General features: G+C 45.5%; 1 protein-coding gene across 1 annotated transcript in view; it reads left to right on the top strand.

Moving 5' to 3' along the window:
- The window catches only part of BRINP1 (BMP/retinoic acid inducible neural specific 1), a 65,808-nt gene extending 50,407 nt beyond the window's left edge, over positions 1 to 15,401 (top strand). Inside the window, exons 5-7 of the mRNA XM_077836064.1 lie at positions 2,628 to 2,864; positions 7,207 to 7,429; positions 14,261 to 15,401. Of these exons, the coding sequence (XP_077692190.1) occupies positions 2,628 to 2,864; positions 7,207 to 7,429; positions 14,261 to 15,401 (1,601 nt within the window). The remainder of the gene's footprint in view (positions 1 to 2,627; positions 2,865 to 7,206; positions 7,430 to 14,260) is intronic.
- Positions 15,402 to 19,841: the final 4,440 nt, after the last annotated feature.

Genomic DNA, 19,841 nt, shown 5'->3' with positions numbered 1-19,841 from the left:
CTATGGGTGTGTGTAACTATAGGCGCGTGCATGTATTGTATATGCGGGGGTGTTTGTTTGAAAAGTATTTCTGCATGTTTGGCCATGCAGTATACGTTGTGTACATGCATGGGGATGTGTACGAGTGTACATTTGTGGTCTGTAAGTGAGGGGGAGATGAGTGTCAATCAGAAGTGCGCACCATGTGTCTAGCTATGTGTGCATATGTACAGGGTGGTTCCCCACAGGTTAGCTGGGTTGTTATGCATGGGAAAGCAATCCCCATTAGCTGGGATGGGGAAGCATGTTGGTGCTGCTGTCCAACTAAGGTTAAAAAAGAAAGTTTGGTGAACTGAAAAGCATAACAATATTTTAGGCTTTGCATGGGATCTCAGATGCCAGGACAGGCCATTCCGGTAGAGTGTAGACAAAGCACTGAGTCAAATCCATGGAACCTAGATCATTCCTTTAGGGTCCATGGAAGGTGATAAGTCCAGCTCATGGCTAGCTATTGCCCCAGGCCCTCAGTGAATCTAGGAGCCCTCAGGGTCTCAAAGATCTTTCTCCAGATGCTTTGAAAGTCTTAAAGTCCTTAGCCGCTCCGTGCTCACTTTCTATTGCCAAGGCAAGTGGAGTAAAGTCTTGGAGCCTGGCAACTGGAGATCTTCGCCTACCTCCAGTACTGAGGTTTGAAAAGGAAATTTCCTTCTATAGATGGATAAGATGATAGAGCAGGGCAAAATCCAGCAAGGTGCTGAGCACCTGCAATCCCTTTTGGAGTCAAAAGGAGGAGTCCTGAGGTTTTTCTTGAGACCCATCCCAGGAGAGATCAGTAGGACATGCAGGGGCTCACCCTCTTTTTGTATTTGCCCCATTGTCTGATGGAGCTCCCCCTGACACCCACACCAACCCTGATTCTTGCAGAGAAGTAGTCACGAAGGACGTGGTTTTCAGAGGTGTGGAGAACCCATAATTTCCAGGGTAATCGATGGTGGCTACAAATGCTCAGTGCCTCTGAAAACCAGGCCCCAAACCCTTTCCTCATGCATGTGTCCCAAATATTACCTCTGGCTGAAGACAGCACTATATTTATTCTGCCCGGCAGCTGCCACTGCTCTGCGCTTGATTGAGAATTAGGTCAGACAATTGGACAGCTCACTGCCAGTGGACATGGCGTTCTGCATAAACCATGTCTTGTGCACAAGGGGGTAAGAAAAGGAGGTCTGGGATGTCCCCTGTGCCTTGGTTATTCCCCAGTACCTGAGCTATTCCGTCCTGCACCAGAGAAGGGAAGAGCGTCCATTAAAACGAGCACTGATGTGGGTTCTCAGGAGCTCCCAACCACCTTTCTATCACCGAGAGTGCAAATGACTCATCCCAAAGACGGGGGCTGAACTCCTGAATGGGATCACAGCCCTCCTGCCCTTTCTCCACAGTTTCATCCTGTGAATTATTGTCTTATTTTCATTCCACTCCAATGAGCTGTCAGCGATGGATACTGTAATTCAGAGCAATAGAAACACAAACAGATCGGTAATTGACCCGTGTGCCTTCATTACACTGGAGTTCAGCACTGCTGTTCAAGCCATAAACTCCTTTATCTGCCAGTCTGAAATCCCTGGGCCTTTTATGAGGAAAGGCGATCAGGCCAGGCTCCTTCACTCATAGTTATTGTTCTCCCCTGCCTCATGCATTGCAGAAACTGACACAGTCTGACAAGCAGAACTTATCAGGTACAAGGAAACAGCTGTGAATCCTGTCGGGCCCCAGGCCGTCTGCAGGGAGTCCACAGACTTGGGCTTTAACAGGAGAGCACAGAAAAATATCTAGAGTGTGTGTGCACGCATTTGTGTGTGTGTGTGGAAACGGGTACGTATGTAGGGCTAGATTCTCAGGATTTGTAAAGTGTCAAAGCTACATTGAGGTCAGTGGAACTATGCCAGTCTCCATTAGTAAGAATGTGGCACATACTCAGTGGGACGTCCTTCATTCCGTCTTTCTTGCCTAGGTCCGACATTTCCGCACCATGAGAGATATTTAGTTTCCAACAAAACAGGTCGGAACGGCATAACGCTCATTATGGGTGAACTAATGCTCGGTGGATGAGGCTGAAAAAATCCATCCTAAAGGCCAGCACTGTGTCCCAGAGTGGAGCATACTGTAGTGGAGTCTGGGGTTGAGTTGAATAGAGACAACCTCCCCCCAGTGTGGGATAGAGGGGACTCTGGAGTTGGGGTACAGAGGCAGCCCCTCCCAGGCAGCTCTGTGAGGCTACAGGTTTTTAGCAGGCTTTTTCTAGCACCTAATAGTATAACAATGTCATTTTCACCTACAGGACTCCCTCCTTATGTCTCTTCTTGCAGTGCATACTGTTGTGTATTTTCCAAGGCTTTTGAGACGATACCCCACGCCATGACCTCCTTAAGGCCAGCAGATGCAATCAGATCTCAGCTCACCAGTTGCAAAGCGCTTGAGGCATAAATCTTGTACCCCAAATTCCTTGCTCATGATAACTAGGGAAGAAATCTTATAGCAACTTTTAATGCCTCTGTGTCACCTTCCCAAGCTGTTAATGAAACAGGTTTAAAAAAAGGAACGGCAACCCAAAGCATTTATTTTCACATTCCCTGCTCTTGTCTCCGCGCCAGGTCTCCAGATCATCTTCCCTCAGTATTTACAGGAGAAATTTGTTCAGTCTGCGTTGAGTTACATCATGTGCAATGGAGAGGGAGAGTATGTGTGTCGGAACAGCCAGTGTGGCTGCCAGTGTGCTGAAGAATTCCCACAATGCAACTGTCCCATCACCGACATTCAGATCATGGAGTACACGCTGGCAAACATGGGCAAGTCCTGGACGGAAGCTTATAAAGATCTGGAGAATTCAGGTAACCAGGGAAAAGGGCTGTTTTCCAGCTTCTGTGGTTTTGTTGTTGTTCTTTTAAGAATGAGAAGAGCAAGAGCTGTTAGGAAAATGGGTTTCTCTTCCAGAAAACATTTTGACCTTTCATTAAATGCTCCCCACCCACACTGGAAAAAACGAAATATTTTTGGTCTCATATCTAGAAGATTTTGTTTTTCAAATGTTCATTTTTTTGGACAAAAATTGGAATATTTTCATGTAAAGCAGACACTTTTCATGAAGAACGTTGTTTCGTAGAAAACCCAATGTTCTATCCAAAACCAGTTTTGATGGAAAATTTTCTATTGGCCCTGCTAGCATTCCAAATGGTCTATTTCATCGTTAAACAGGAGCGATATTTAGCTTCATTATAGATTAGCCACAATGTAAATGGTGCAGAACATATCTTTAGCTCTCCTGGAATTACACACTCCTTATCGGTGTACTGGCAGCTCATGTGCATATATCACAGGGCAGATTAAGGCCCTCTGTGACAGAGGTGTGCTGTGGGGAGATGTGGCGGGGGGGTGGGGGGGGGAGAGGGGGAGCTCTATCTGAGTGCTGGTGTCTGGTGGCCTGAAGTTCCTGATTTTTATGTGGTTTAGTCTGGTTGTTTTATTGGTGTTTTGTCTGCATGATGCTGGTGTAACATAGATCTGAATTGGGCCCCTTATTAGGCTTTCATAAAGCATAATGCTTTCAGGGGCTCTGGGTAGGATGCCGGGGCATTGGCCCTTGTTACACCTGTGGGGAAGGTACAATAAATGCTCCACCCAGCAGTCACTAGAGGGGTGGAGTTACTGCTCCTGCCCCTGCCTGGACACACCCCTTTTAAAGTGGGAATTAATCCATGAAGTGCTCACTGGTCCCCTCCTCCCCACACTGCATGCACTTGTTAGTGCAGCCAAATTATACCTGCCTCCAGCGTGGGAATGCAAGTTGTCAGGAAGGGACTGCCCTCCTAGGGTCTTTCCTTTTGGGGTTGTGTGACATGACATGCACCCAAAGCAAATTTGGAGCACACTTGGCTTTTGGCCAGCTCTGCTGGGGGTTTGAAATGAATGGTGTTTCATGCAATTTGGTGCTTAAGTCGTAACTGCTCTATTCAGGCTCTGAATTGACAAATGTTCCTTTGTCCAATGAGGAAATGGTGCAAGGCCTTGGATAAAATGCTTTTTATGAAAACTGCCCTGGGCTTGGGGGAGGGGGGGAGGGAGGGCCTTCACAGCATCACAGCCACACTTCTCAGCTGGTCCTTTGTTACTCATTGTTTTGTAGGCTCCTGACCCTTTGATGGTCTAACCTAGGTGCCCTATAGTGGGCCTCAAATGATCTGCCAAGGGCTCATCTATAGTTCAGAGCCTGGAAAGTGTGCTCACTGCTGCTCCAAGTGGTTCTGCTCCCACACTGATTTTATACCGAGGAACCATTGAGCCAGAACCTCAGCTGGTGCAAATCAGCATGGTCAATGGAGCTATGCCAATTTACATTTCCCAAGGAGCTGACCCAGTGACTTAAATGGAGTTGTTCCTGATTTAAATTGGTATAAGAGGAGAATCAGAATCTCACATCCTAACCATTGTTGTCATTAAAGACCCCAGACATTTTTTGAAAGTGTAGAGGTGTTAAAACTGGTCTGAATTGGTATGTTGTGTAGCAGTGTGCACTTAAACTGCTGCCATGTTCCTTCCCAGAGGTGGATGCCTTTCAATGATGGCTGAAGTGACACCTATTTGTACTTTGTATATCAAATTGGTACATTTCAGTCATCAATTTGTTACATTCCATATAAAGTATTCCTTGAAATGGAAAGTGACATTAAATCTAAGGTTTAATTAGCATTTTGCTTCACTGTGTTAATAAAACTTCCTTATTTAGTTGGTCTTCATCCATGGAAAAAACATTTTGATGAAAATCTCCAATATTATCCCTTAGGCCTTCTTAACCAAAATGGGAACAGGGAACTGTGAATTTAAGATGCACATGAGCTTATGGCAGTGGAGTGCAACTCAAAAAATCTACCCTCAGTTCCTGCTTCTGCCACAGATTCCCTGTGTGATCTCACAAAGTCATGTGAGAGCAGATCCTCAGTCGGTGAAAACTGGTGTGGTTTCTTTAAAGCCAATGAAACTATACTGATTTACACCAGCTGAGAGTATCCCCCATAATTGCTGTATGCCTTAGTTTCCCATCTGCAAAATGGGCATAATAACACAGCCTATTTCTATCTTGTCTAATTAGTAGAGCTGGACAATTTTCCTTCAAAACTGTTTTGGATGAAAAATTGGGTTTTGAGTAAATGTGGAGAGAGGGGGCATGTAACAGTGTCTGCTTTCCTTGGAAAATTTCAACTTTTCATTGAAAGACTGAACACCTGAAAACCACAAAAATGTTGGCTGAAATCTAAACAAAAATTATTTGGAAATGTTACCATAGTGCCTCATGGGAGTTGTAGTTCAGGTACCTTATTCCTCCATTCTCCTCTCTAGGCTGGGCTCTCCAGCCAGACAACATCTCCCATGATGAACCAGAGCTGTGGAACTCCCATGATACACTGGGTAGCTCAAAAGGGAAGACTGTGGTACATTGTGGGAGATTTTCTGTGGGGGAGGGAGGAATAAAATTCCAACCAGCTCTTCAACTTAGAATGCAAACTGTTTGAAGCAGGGTTTTTCTATTATGTGTGTGCAGTGCCTGGCACAAAGGGGTACCAACCCCAGCTGGAGTTTCTAGGTGCCATTTTAATACATATAAATATTAACTAAGAAACTGGTCTTCTTAAAGTCAACCTTAGCTTTTGGCACCAACACCCTGCAGCTTTTATTTTGCTGGCTTTGTTTTTCTCGAGTCTTGTGCTGCTGGTATCAGCATACACACAAAGAACTCAAATTTCAACCCCTCGTCTCTACAAAATCATGGCACATCCATCATCAGAGAGAAAAGAGCTCGGCCTTTCACACAAGCCGTCTTTGGAGGAAATTGATTTGTAAGGGGCGGGAAGCAAAAGCAGAGCTTTTATTGCTAAAAGGTACTAGGTATAATCAGTGTGGTCCACAGAAGCAATTATACATGATGATAGTTTCAGAGGACAGGGGAATGGGAGGGAGTCATTTTAGGGGGAGGAGGAGAAAGGGACTGAATGCCACATTATAAATTGAGTGGAATGCAGATGACTAAAAAAGAAAATCTCCCAGCTGCCTTTGGGGAAGGATGTAGGAAACCATATGTCCTATGGGCTTTATAGTGTAGTGGTAGTGATTATTTTTTATTAGGTGCTCAGATTGTATGGTGATGAATATCTATCTACCTCCCTAACTACCTACTCGGCTAATACATAGACTTTCTCTATTAGGCTGCTAGATTTGAGTTAGAGGTTGAACAATAGGAAACGTACAGTGGGGAAAAAATATTGATTATAGTTAAGGTCAGGTTTGGATGATTTAGTAGGTGATTGGTCCTGCTTTGAGCAGGGGTTGGACTAGATGACCTCCTGAGGTCCCTTCCAATCCTGATATTCTATGATTTGATGATCAAAAAGGAACAATTTTTCATTTATTTGAAAAATTTCAAGAAAATCTCTATAGAAAAGTTTTGATTTAGAAAATGTTTGCTTCTCGGATTTTTTGCTCTTTGCTTTTTTCCCTCCCTCTCTCTTCTCCCTCCCCTTTTTTGATTTTGCCACCAAAAGAGAGAAAGGAAAGGAGGAATACATGAAAACAATAAACTGAAAGACAGAAAAAAGTGATGACATTTTTCATTTTCTGGTGTGGTGGGGCAAAAAATGGAAAATTTCAAACAAACCAAATTCGTTCATGAAAATTTCTGGATTTGAAAGAAAGGCCATTTTTAAATTGAAACATTTTTCACTTGAACATTTTTTAAACAGCTCTAATCTCCACATTTTATCTAGTGGAATCCCCCATCCCATATAACTAGGGCCTTGCCGGGAGCCCTTCCCATTTAGCAGTGGCAGGGTGGGTACAATCCCACAATGCCTTTGGTGACCCGCCCAGGTTAAGATCCCATGCCCTGGAGTATTAATTCTCCATCTATGTCCTGCTGCTGCAAGTATAAATGGAAAATATCTCACCCATAACATGCATTGGCTACAAATCCCCCCTTATAATAGCAATGACAACCACAGAATTAGGGGGCTTCCTGGAGGATAATGACAAACCTGAGGATTAATGCTCATCAGCTTGCTTCAGCTGGTCATTAAGGCCCTACTGCACCTTGGCTGTCATTGCTTCAGTAGCTAGTATTAGGTCTTGTGCCCCAAGTATAGCATGAGTCACTCAAAGCCTGTCACTTTGGTTGTGTGTTCCTAGATGAGTTTAAATCCTTCATGAAAAGGCTACCTAACAACCACTTTCTGACCATCGGGAGCATCCACCAGCACTGGGGCAATGACTGGGATCTTCAGAACCGATACAAACTCCTGCAGAGCTCCATGGAAGCCCAACGGCAGAAGATCCAACGCACTGCCCGCAAACTCTTTGGCCTCAGTGTCCGGTGCCGGCACAACCCTAACCACCAGCTGCCTAGAGAAAGGTATTTTTACCCCCACCTCCTGTGTCCATGGCAGGTGCCCCTGCTGATGGCCTCAGTGAGGAGCACAGTGTGGGAGTTGTTTTGTTTTATTTTTTGAATACTTGGTGCCTCTTTCTTTTACAAAGCTCAGAGCAATGCAGAGCAAAACTGTGGACCTGGAGTGACTCAGACCTGGTGACAGAGCTACAAATGAGAGCGTGAAAGAAGGAGAGAGGCATGCTCAGAGTTATTGAGGAAATGGGTGTCCAGTCACAGCTATAGCAGCTGTCGCTACTCTATAGTAATGGCTGACTCCTCCCAGCCTTTCCAGGCGGCGGGCTTTAGAGCTGTCTCCCACCATCTTTGGAGTTCTGTCTCCATGGTTTCAATGAACATTTCTCACCCTGTCCTAGCTCTTGTCTGGAACTGAGGAGCGATGCTTGAAACCCTGGAAATAATGAGGCCTGGCGTCTTCCAAGTCTCTCTGGGAGAGGATGGGCCAAGTTAGCATTTGTAGATGAACTGCTTTTTTTCATCAGCTTAATCAGCTGTCTGTTCTATTTCGAGAGATAATTAATTGGCTAACTAGAGGCTCTTGTCACTATTTTATCCATAGGGCAACGAGCATTTTGAGTTTTCACTTAGCCATATACAGTCAGTGTAATGCTTCCAGGTCCTTAAGGCATCTTTAATCACAGAGGATTTTTGTGCAGGTGGACGATATCCCAATGAGGACACCAGGGATAGTTCAAGGTTAAAGGATTTTTATTTTCTTCTGGAGAACATTTTCAAACCGACCCATCTAGACGGTTGGCTAAGTCGTTACAAACAAACCTGGCTTACGCAGAAGTAACATAGACATTCATATATTATCTTTGAATCATGCATCATCACCACCACCACCACAAGCAGAAAACAATACCTAGCAAATATGCAGCCAACTGTGCTGATACAAAGCTTTTATATAAATATGTCGTTAGCATTTCGCTTCTATTTTAAAAAGCCAGCCAGGCAGAAAGGGAGCCTCCAACAAGCACTATAAAAGCTGGGTGAGGGAGGATGAAATGGATGCTGGCAGCTGAATTTTTAACTGACTGATGTGTTTGATTTGTTTAAGTCAACACCACCAGGCATATTATCATTTCCACTCTTATGTGTCATTCCGCATTTGTACTAAGTTGGGGGGACTGGCTCGGTAGACAGATGTGGAGAGAGAGGTATGTATTTCAGTGCTCTTTTTATTGGGGCTAGGAAACATTCTAATTTTCTAATTGTACACAGTTCATAGAGACAGATGCTTATCATTCATGCCACTGGCTTTGAAAGGATGGAAGGGTTATACTAACAGCATGTCTCTCTCTCTTTCTCTCTCTCGTGCACAAAAGCATTATAGAAAAGTACATTGTATATTCAATAGCAACCTAAAGGAGAGAGAAATAGAATTGCCATTCACTGCCCTCCTTCCAGAAGAGGAAGTGTTTCCAAGAAAAAGAGAGGGTAGAGATTTTTGTAATTGGAATGATACCACTCTGATCTTTGTCAATAGTGGAGAAAAAGAAAGAAAGAAAGAAAGAAAGAAAGAAAGAAAGAAAGAAAGAGCAAATGTGTAAAGATTTGCATTAATCTGCTGTTTCTTAAAAGTACATTGTCCATGTCAGGTTCATAGGTTTTAAAAAAGAAATGACTCCTTAATTCTTGTAGCCTATATTAAACCATGTAGTAATGTATTTAAAATTGAAAACTGAATGGGCACACGTAAGTTTATTTTAAAACTTTAGAGTTAATACATAGTACACACAGAGGACCATCCATCCCGGATGCTGGCCTTATTGTCATTAACGAAGAATACATTTCACAGTCTTTAAGAATGAAAATAGTCGCACATACTTTCACTTCACTATGGCATCAAGCCATCATGGCAACTATCACTTGATGAGAAAGAAGGGGCTGATTCACAAAAATATTCAAATCCTCTGTCCCCTTTATTTGTCAATGAAATGTTGACACAAATGTGTAATCAAATGTTTAATTTCACATTGTAACTAGCGCACATAGCTACCATCCCACATTTCCCCCAGACCTGTCCTTCAGCCTTGCCCAAAGAAAGTGTTTCCAGAGGGTCAACAAATCTGAACTCTTTTAAACCAGAGGGAGGGGAGCGAATTATTCCAAAGCAAAGGCCCCTCAAAGAGACCACTCTGCCTGCAGCTCCCTTTCATCTCTGGTGATGGGTCGTTCACTGGTCTCAACTGCAGCCAGGTGACACAAATAGACAGAACTGACAGAAATGTAAAGAGCTAATGCATGCACCATGCATGTTGTGTGTAGTTTGTATTTTGCATTTCATAGGGCTTGAAGAGCAAGCACTAGACGAGTCAGTTTATTGTCCCTCTCATTTTCTGGTTCTAATGTGCCAGCACAATGTGTTTAGTGTTCACAGCATTGCAGAGGGATTGTTTGAATCTGACAACAAAAAAACATGGAAATTTAACCCCCACTTCTAACCTTCTGGGGGGGGAGGGAGCAAGAGACACCCATCCAAAACATATTGGTTTCCTCTGACATTTGCTTTCAGATGGTGTCTGTCTTTCTTGATTGTTTCTACATCTGTCTATCCAATCTCTCTCTCTCTCATTGCACCTCTTTCTTTCATGTCTATAGCTTGTCCCTAGGCACGCTCTGGGTTTTGCTTCTTATTTTATTTATTTATCTATCTATCTATATATCTGCAGCTATCAGCAGATGGTATTTTTTCCCCTGTCCTGCTTGCATCTCCGTACTGCTGAGACACAGAAAACACTGTACCATCATCTGCTCCCTTCCCATTACTGCTTCATAATGCTGATTTGGGGAAGAGGAAAATTGCTAGTTTCCAGATCTTGGCTGAGATGCCTTTCCTGTTCTTCACAGCTTCCTCTTGGATGGGATGCTCAGAGAAAAAGTGGGTGGGAAGAAGGGCAGTCTGCATTTGTACAATCCAAACAGCATCGAGGCTGGACTAGGACATAGGCCTGTTTCCCACACAATGGCAATTACAGAATCAGATCACGGTCATATTTCTCTAATTCCTATCAGGTCAACTCTTACTATTCTGGCTTATTTCTGTTTATCTTTTGTGTGTGTGTGTGGCAGCTATAAATTGGGCTTTTCATTGCAGTGAGCCATTTGCAGCCCAGACGAATATCCGTGTAGAGCATCTTCTGAAATGTGCTTGGTCACACATAACCAACCTCCTGCCCCTCTTAGTCTCTTGCACTCACTAGAGTGGTTTGACAGCAATCTAATTCCACCGACTTCAGTGGAGTTACTCCTGATTTACACCAGTGTAAGTGAGCTCAGAATTAGACACAAAGGGCCTGATCCCACATTCTGTTCAACCAGCTTTACATCACTGCAATGCTAATTAAGTCAGTGGAGTTACCTCCATGTAAAGCCAGTGTAAAGGACAAGAGAATCAGGCCATATATTTATGTGCACAGGGAATCTCTGAGTGCATGATGCACATGGAAGGCCAAATTCAGGCCTGGCATAAGGAAATCAATAGAGCTGTGCTTACACCAGAGCTAAAACGGGCCCCTGATGTTAAGGTAGGTATAGGCATATGTAGCTGTTAAATCATGTGTAGTGTATTTCTCTCTATTATTTGAAGATAAGAGTGTGCATGGTGGTTATTTAAGTCTATGTACAGTGTATGTGTTTATATATTTACAAAACCCAGAGACATAGTCTGACATTTATGTTGGCACATAGCGTGAGTGCATGTGTTGCTCTACAAACACCATAACTGCCCAATCAACTTGCAATGAACCCCACCTCTACACATACACCCACTACATAAACTATATTCTCACCCATAGCCCTGGCGTGGTTCCTATGTCCGTGCAGCCCTTTGGCCTCTCAATTCCTCTTCCTTACTCATGTGTTAGTGGCTCGTGCTGCATGATGGGTATCACTGGGGCTGAGGAGTCATTGATACTTAGCTTCAGCAGAAGCCCCTTCCTCTCTCTTCATTGTCAGATCAAATTCACTCCGCCAGTTACTCTTTACCAACCTGCCAAGAGGCTGGTTTCAGCTTCTTCTCCAGTGGGCAAATTTCTTCCTGCTCTGTGGGGCTGAGTGGCCATCACTGCCAGTGCCGCTTTATTGCAGGATGCGTCTCCATAGCAAGATATATGCCTACGAGTGTTACTCGAGACAGATCAGCTTTATCCCTCTTCTGGCACCGAGGCCGGTGCAAGGGCAGAGGGGAGACAGCTTACGGCACTGCACGCACACAGAATTGCTGGGCAGAAGAACACTCTCGCCGTACCCCTAGCCTGGAATGCTCCCTACACCAGGAGTCCTCAGAGGGCAGCACAGAGCTGGTGAAGCCAGCTGTGCACTGGGGTCAGTGTAAAACCTGGATCGGATTCGCTTTCCTTTGCCTGTTCCCAAAAGGGTCACTCCCTGGAGCCTTGCCCCACCTTTTAGCACAGAGCAGGGACACAATTCAGGACACGAACCGCATCCGCTTTCCATCTATATGGCCCCGGTCCCTTGCGAAGAGCAATAAATGTGTTCTCCCAGCAAGCCTAGGGAAGGAATGCCCCCACGGTACAGACAGGGAACGGAGATGCAAAGAGATGTATGACAGAGCCAAGACTTGAACGCCTGTCTTTCAAGCCCCAGCCTGGTGCCTCATCCCTGAGTTCGTCTTGCTGCCCGTGGGCTCCTCTGTTATAACTGTCATGGTGGAAATTGCAGTGTAGGTGGGAGCTTGGAATGTCTCTTTAAGACACCATAGCTGCTGTGAGCCTGGCAACCTGTGATTTCCCATTGTTGCCATTGAGCGGGGAGTTCCATCACAGGAACCTCGTGCTTCATCAATGAGCCTTTCACCCAGGCAGACAAAAAAACAATTTGGCAGATAGGCGGGTTGTTTTATTTCCCATGCACATGCTCTAATGCTGCAGTTTTATATTTAGATTGCCATGTACAGCAGAAGCAATGAATTGTGCTTCCTTGAGGGGAAGGTGATCCACCTATATTGTAGTCAGGGGGTCAAATGCTTAGAGCACTTTAGGACAAGGGGGACATGGATGCTGACTCCTTCCCTGACTCGAGCATAGTGTCCTACTTTCCAGTCAGGACAAGAAAGTGACGTTTTAGATGTCAATGTCTTGTTTCCAAGTTCCCTAGCCTCTCTCTGCCTTTTCCCACTCTCAGGACAGTTCTGGTTAGCTGTTATGGGGGGGAGAGACCCTGGCAGCTTCATGCCAAGTGAGGAATGTGCTAATGGTCCCTTCACACTTCTCAGCCTTCAGCATTTTCCTATTAAATCATTTCGCTTCCCTGTCCCTCTCAGTTTGAGCCTTTCACTCAGTTTCTTTCTGCTTTATATCCCCACCCCCCTTGCATGGTTCTCTTTTCTACCCCCCTTCTTTTTCTCCTTTTGTCAGTTTCTCTCTTTCCATTTGCCTTTTCTCTCCTCTGTTTTATTTCACACTCCTCCTTAACCTCTCCCTCCTTCCCTCTCTGCTTCTAATTCTTTTCCACATCTCTCCCCTCTTCCTTATTTATATCTTCCCTTCCATTTCTCTGTCTCCTCCACCCCTCTCTCCCTCACCCCTCCCTTCTCTTCTCTTCCTTGAGTCCTTTTGCTGTTCTTTGCTGCTGTATCATTTAATGCCTTCTTTGATACAGCTCACAGCTTAATGATTCTTCGGCGGTCAGGCTATGCAGGTGCCATGAATTTCACTAATCCAGCTCTGAGAGCCTCTGTCCATAATCACTCCTCCTGTTCTGCAGGGACTGAATCCTAATTTGTCATTAGCCAGTCCTCTCACTACAGCCCAATCAAGAACGTTTTTTGCCCAGAGGAGACAATGAAGTATTCATTAGTGAGGGGGGAGGGGCAGCTGCGCAAGGAGTTCTGGGGAGGGCTGGTTAGAAAGGAGGTACTAAGCGGTGGTCAGTCAGAAAGACAACATTACGGGGTGTTGGAGAAGCCATATATGGGGTTATGGTCTTGGTCATTAAGGGGGATTCCAGGGGTGGAATACATGGAGGCTGTTGTATCTATATAGCACTACGGGGTGGGGGGACAGTGAGAAAGAGGAGGTCCCTGTGGGCAGTAGTGGCTAGTTATGAACTGAGGGTACTGCAATATGGAGTAATAGGGGCAGGTACTGAAACTGTGGGCACTTAAGGATGAGGGCATTATAGCAGGACTATGACCACACACCCAAGCCTCTGGCTTCTTTTCTGGCATCACTCACCTGTGCACCATCAGCTGATCAAGGGTCCAGAGGGGTTTGCCTCATTACATTGTGAGCTTTTTTTTTTTTTTTTTGAAAAGGGAGGGATAGCAAGGGGCTGGTTAGGAGGATGCCCTGAGTCACTGCCCAGTCTCAGCCTAGAGAAGCTGTTATAACCTGCAGCAGTTGGTAATGATCCCCAAGGAACCAGCTGCCAGCTGGGGATAGTGAAAGGGGCCTTTCCCTGCAACCCCTTGTTGGGCTTGTCAGTTCCACTCCCACTAATGACTCATGGACACTGGTGAACCCCCAGCAAGAAATTGAGGCCAGCTGGTCTTTCTTTTGCATGGTCTGTGCAGCGCAAAGGGAGTGATGCAGGATAGGGAATCTGCCCCAGAGCTATTTCTTAAAGGGCATTTATCCTCCAGTGGAGGAGGAGGCTAATTCTCCACCTGGAAGGAGATTGGACCAGGATGTATCAAATGCCAGACGCCAGAATATGCAGCTTCTGAAACCCTGCCTCACAGACCCACCCCACCCTTAATAGGGGCGCAGCTTCAATTGTAAGAGCCCATCTGTAGCCTTGAGGCTAAAGTTCTCGTTTTCCTGTTTGCAGGACAATACAGCAGTGGCTTACCCGGGTTCAGTCCCTGCTCTACTGCAATGAGAATGGGTTCTGGGGGACCTTCCTGGAGAGCCAACGGAGCTGCGTGTGCCACGGCAGCACCACCCTGTGCCAACGCCCCATCCCGTGCATCATTGGGGGCAACAACAGCTGCGCCATGTGTAGTCTGGCCAACATCTCCCTCTGCGGCTCGTGCAACAAGGGCTACAAGCTGTACCGGGGCCGCTGCGAGCCGCAGAACGTGGACTCGGAGCGCAGTGAGCAGTTCATCAGCTTTGAGACAGACTTGGATTTCCAGGATCTGGAGCTGAAGTATCTGCTGCAGAAAATGGACTCGCGCCTCTACGTGCACACCACCTTCATCAGCAACGAGATCCGCCTGGACACCTTCTTCGACCCCAGGTGGCGCAAGCGCATGTCCCTCACCCTGAAGAGCAACAAGAACCGGATGGACTTTATCCACATGGTGATCGGCATCTCCATGCGCCTATGCCAGATGCGCAACAGCAGCCTGGACCCTATGTTCTTTGTCTACGTCAACCCCTTCAGCGGGAGCCACTCGGAGGGCTGGAACATGCCCTTCGGGGAATTCGGCTACCCGCGCTGGGAGAAAATCCGCCTCCAGAACAGCCAGTGCTACAACTGGACCTTGCTGCTGGGCAACCGATGGAAAACCTTTTTTGAGACTGTCCACATCTACCTACGCAGCCGTACTCGGCTGCCCTCCCTGCTGCGCAACGAGACGGGCCAAGGGCCCGTGGACCTCTCTGACCCCAGCAAGCGTCAGTTCTACATCAAGATCTCGGACGTGCAGGTCTACGGCTACAGCCTGCGTTTCAACGCCGACCTGCTGCGCAGTGCTGTGCAGCAGGTCAACCAGTCGTACACCCAAGGTGGGCAGTTCTACTCCTCGTCCTCCGTCATGCTCCTGCTGCTGGACATTCGGGACCGAATCAACAGACTGGCCCCCCCCGTGGCGCCGGGTAAGCCCCAGCTGGATCTGTTCTCCTGTATGCTCAAGCACCGCCTGAAATTGACCAACAGCGAGATCATCCGCGTGAACCATGCACTAGACCTGTACAACACCGAGATCCTCAAACAGTCGGACCAGATGACAGCCAAACTCTGCTAACCCAGACTCTTCTGTGGACACATCAGTAACTGATCCTTTCACTGTATTAAAAAAAAATGAAAAGAAAAAGGAAACAAGGAAAGGGGAAAGAAAAGAAAAGAAAATTTGTAAAATGTAATTAATATACGGAAAAAAGGGGGGAGGGGGAAGAGGAAATTCTTCATTTGTTGGAAACTAAACCCGTTCTAGCAGCTGTATAAAACTGCCAGGCATGTTTGTTATTTCTATAATCCATCATAAATGGGTCACATCTTATTCTCTCTCGACCTTGAGGGTGTTGCTTGTTAGGACTCAGGTGCTGCAAAAATAAATCCGAGGGAGGATCAGAGCTGGGGGAGGGACGTTTCTGTAATGAATTGTAAAGATTTCTGCTATGCAGGTGCCAAGACAAACCAACCAACCAAGAATTATATTTAAATGTAAAAGAACTGCCATTATTTCTAGTGGGAGTAAATGGCCAAAAGATAAAAGATATTTCTTCTGTTGAGGTTTATACCAGCTTGATGTTTAATTATTCACCCCTCCTGTGATGAACTTTGTCTCTGGAAGGGAGGTGATGGCAGTCCTTTGAGAGTAATAGCTATGGCTTGCATGCACAAGGAGGCGGGAAGGACTACATTTTCCAAAGAGACTAGGAATTGGGGTGTCTCCATCTTCGGGCGCCCAACTTGAAATATCTTACCAGTGGGCCGGTGCTCAGCACTGTCTGAAAATCAGCCCCTTTGAAGGACCAGGACCTCTACTGGGGCAAATCCCCAGCTGAGCCAAATGGTCAGAGCTCCATTGACACCATTGATCAAAGCTCCATTGAAGTCAATGGATCTATGACAATTTACCCCAGCTATACAACTGCAGCTACACAAATGCAAGTGTCTCGAGTCAAGCACCAAAGAACAGAGACACTCAAAATCATTAGTCACTTTGGAAAATATACAAGTTGAGTTTTTTTCACATATACGATACACACAATCGCGCACACACAAACATACACAGTCCCTTTTTTGTCCCCCCTTCTCTCTACAGACAATATCCAGGTTTCGTCTGCAGACACTAAACTCTTTGCCCCATGAGAAAGAGACAGATTGTTGCAAACTGTCATCAAAGTGACCTCAACATTTGAAAAAAAGAAGAAGAAGAAGAAGAACAGAACAGACCAATCTCCCAAAATCACAACAGCAAAACAGAAGTAAAATAGGTTGAATTATCAAAATGTAACTAGGCTGGGTAAAGTTTTGCACTGGGAATATATATTTCTATTGTTTTTCAAAAATCCCACAGAGCAGATAATTGAAGACTCAGGGCACAATCCACAACCCACTGAAGATGGGGTGGGGGAGACTGATTTCAACAGGTTTTGGTGAGGAATCACAAAAAAATAAGGCGGTGTAGTGCCTAACAGGAGAAATACAGCTACTTGACCTGGTCACTTTAGGCAATAAAGCAGTATCTTCGAACAAGCTGGAATTGAGACCTAGAGACAGACCTGAACCTAAACCGTGGTTCCTGAGCTGCTTTGTGTTTTAATATTTCAGCTCAAAAAAGTTCAGATTTGGACCCTGAACCCTGAAATCCAGAAGTGTTTGGATCTACGGTTTTGGATAGGCCCACAGCAAAGATATGGGGTTAAATTTTGTAACGTAGGTGTTTTTGAAAATTTTATCCATGGAGTGCATTGACACCAGGCATCAAGTTGGACAATTAAATCTGGATTCAGACTCAGAGTTCAGTTTGCAGTGTTTTGGTTCAGGCTCATCTCTACTGTGCGCCAAAGTGGAGGGGAGAGGATTAGCTAACCTTGAAAGAAACATACACTTATTTAGAGAAACCCACAAACAAACTAGCTAGGGAGGGGCTATAACCAAACTACTCTGAGCTGCTACCAAGAGAAGAAAGAGTAAAATCCTGCGGTCAGCCCAAGCTGTGTGTATGATGGGGAGTCAGTTACATTTGTGACTTCTCTTGTGTTTGTTTCCATGCCTATACCTGCCAGGGAACATGCTCACATTAGAAAGCAGTCATTTTTAAGCAAATAATGGAGAGTATTCATAAGAAGCAAATTTCACATTTGTAATTATGAGTATTTGCAGTGGAAACTGTGTTTCTAAAAATTACATCCACCCAGTCAAGGATCAGGAACATACCATGTAATCTACCCGACCAATCAAAAGAGTTGAAAGTTAAGAATGATAGTAATATATTTAAAATACCAAATATTGTTCTTGAACAACCTACAGACCAAGAAGGATTCACTGATATGATTTGGTGTATCATCTGGAATAGTGAAATTTGCTATCAGAAAAAGAAATTAAATTCATCAGATAATTATTCCTTAGGAATTATTCACCCAGGTCTAGTCATCAATAGCAAGAGGAGTTGCCACTCAACCAGAAATCCATCAGCAGACCCATTTTTCCAAAGCCTGTCCTGTGTTTGTTTGCAGAACAATTAGGACATACATACCTCTCCTAGTGACTTCCTGGGGTGCTCGATTTCTGTAGTTTTATTTACGTTAGGCGGAAACTGGTGGTACCAAAGTGGGAACTTTAGCGTAGACATGGCACTGGCAGCCACCAGAGTTTTCAATCACTGTTTTCTAGACCTGCTCTAAGCAAATTTAGAGAACTCAAGGGTTAAAATGTCAGTCACTGATGACCACTAGCACTTCAGCAATTGCTACTACTGTTGAAGTTGGACCCTGGGTAGCGAAAAAGGAAAGTTTTATTTGGAAAAAAGTCTAACATAGACGCCCCTTGGTGTCCAAAACTTATTTAATGAGGCATGATGTTATTACATGGTATCATTATGCAATGCCACATCAATACAGTGTGGAATCTTTCTCTGGCATCAACACGGAATGATGTCGCAGCATGGCAGCGTGTCATTGCATCATGAAATGAAGACAAAATGTTGTGGATCAATTATTTTGTCCTTCAGGATAAAAAAAATTACAACTCTCTGGTAGCTCAGCCAACATATTGGGCTTAAACCAAGTCTCAGACTCACAAGAAAAAGAAATAAACACAGGTTGGGTTCCTGAGAGAAGAATTGATAGAGATGGCACTTACACCATGTTTTGCTCTCCTAGGGCAGGTGGGTCCAGGGGCAGGCACTGTTTATGCAGCAAGGAAGATTTCATGCTCTGTTTTACTAATGGGAAATATGCCTGGTTTTGTACAGTGTTTTGTGCTCTCTGTTTCCTCTACTCGGCTCCATATGCTCCATGAAGAAGCACATATGACAATCTCATCCAGCGTCCAGGAAAAGCTGGTTGTACTGGCCCATGTTTAGGTCCTTTGCTCTGCAAGCTGTGAAAGGTGTAGAGGCATGTCACATCTCCTAGGTGGTGGCAGAGGGAGAAAGTGTCCTGTATCCCTCTCGAGGGGCCCAAATCAGTACTCAAAGCAGCACTGATTGGCTTTGGAGAGAACCATGTCCAACCCCCATTCCTTGGCCGGAAGTAGGCTCACCATGACACAAGGTCTAGGAGGGAAGGGTCACTAATGGGGAAGAAATAGGGGTACTCCAGAAGGTCCCTCCACCCAGAAAACTAGACGCACCCAACGTGTCTGACTGCACAAGTGTGACATTGTTGTAGCCATATCCTCAGCTACCTCTCCCTTCGCTGTAGGGAATTAGGGGCCAAGCTTTAAGGCTACATCTAGTCTAGCCTCTCCATTGAACGCAGTGCAGGATTGCCCCTTACGATATATTCCCTAGTGCTTAATTTTCCCTTGTATTACAATAGGGATCCAAAGTAAAAACAAAAGCAAAACCTCCCCTTCTCGGAGGCAAAGCATGGAAGGAACCAAGCTTGATGGGTCTTCATTACACTCCCTCCAGCAATGAGTGGGGGGGTGGGGAGAGCACTGCTGAAACCCATTGCTCCTGGACAGAGGGGAGGATCTGCCACAAGCTTGCTGGGAAACTTTGTAAATTCAATTACAGCCTTGCCAGCCTGATGTGGCGGCAAGCGGGTAACGTCAGCATGTCTCATTCGTATGCTGATGCTCAGGCACTGGGAGCACGCAGAATGCCCGTTTGGATCAGGGCTCGGAGCAAAGCATGGGGTTGCCATGGAAACGAGGGGAGGCCATTAATTAGCTATCAAATGAAATCACCGGGCAGAGTCTGGACCTTCACATCTCTGCCCTCACGAGAGGCAAAGGACATGACCCTCGTCACCCCGCCAGCCAGTCTCCCCTCAGCAATTTCAAGGGCAACCGGAGCAAGGCATAAGACCTGGAGCAAAACAGCTTTTTGCAAAGGTGGGGTAAGAACAGATGGATGAGGGAGAATGAGAGCAGGGAACACAGGGTGGAAACCTTCCTGCCAGTGTCCAATTTTATTCCTGTAAAATGTGTGCAAAGGGCCTGCTGCTGTTTCAGTCAACAGCCGTTTTGCCATTGATTTCAGTGGGGTCAGGATCAGGCACAAATCATG

The sequence above is a fragment of the Eretmochelys imbricata genome, chromosome 16, assembly GCF_965152235.1.
Source record: "Eretmochelys imbricata isolate rEreImb1 chromosome 16, rEreImb1.hap1, whole genome shotgun sequence".
NCBI lineage: Eukaryota > Metazoa > Chordata > Testudines > Cheloniidae > Eretmochelys > Eretmochelys imbricata.
The sequence above is the reverse complement of the archived record's forward strand: the minus strand, read 5'-3'. Positions and strand labels throughout refer to the sequence as shown.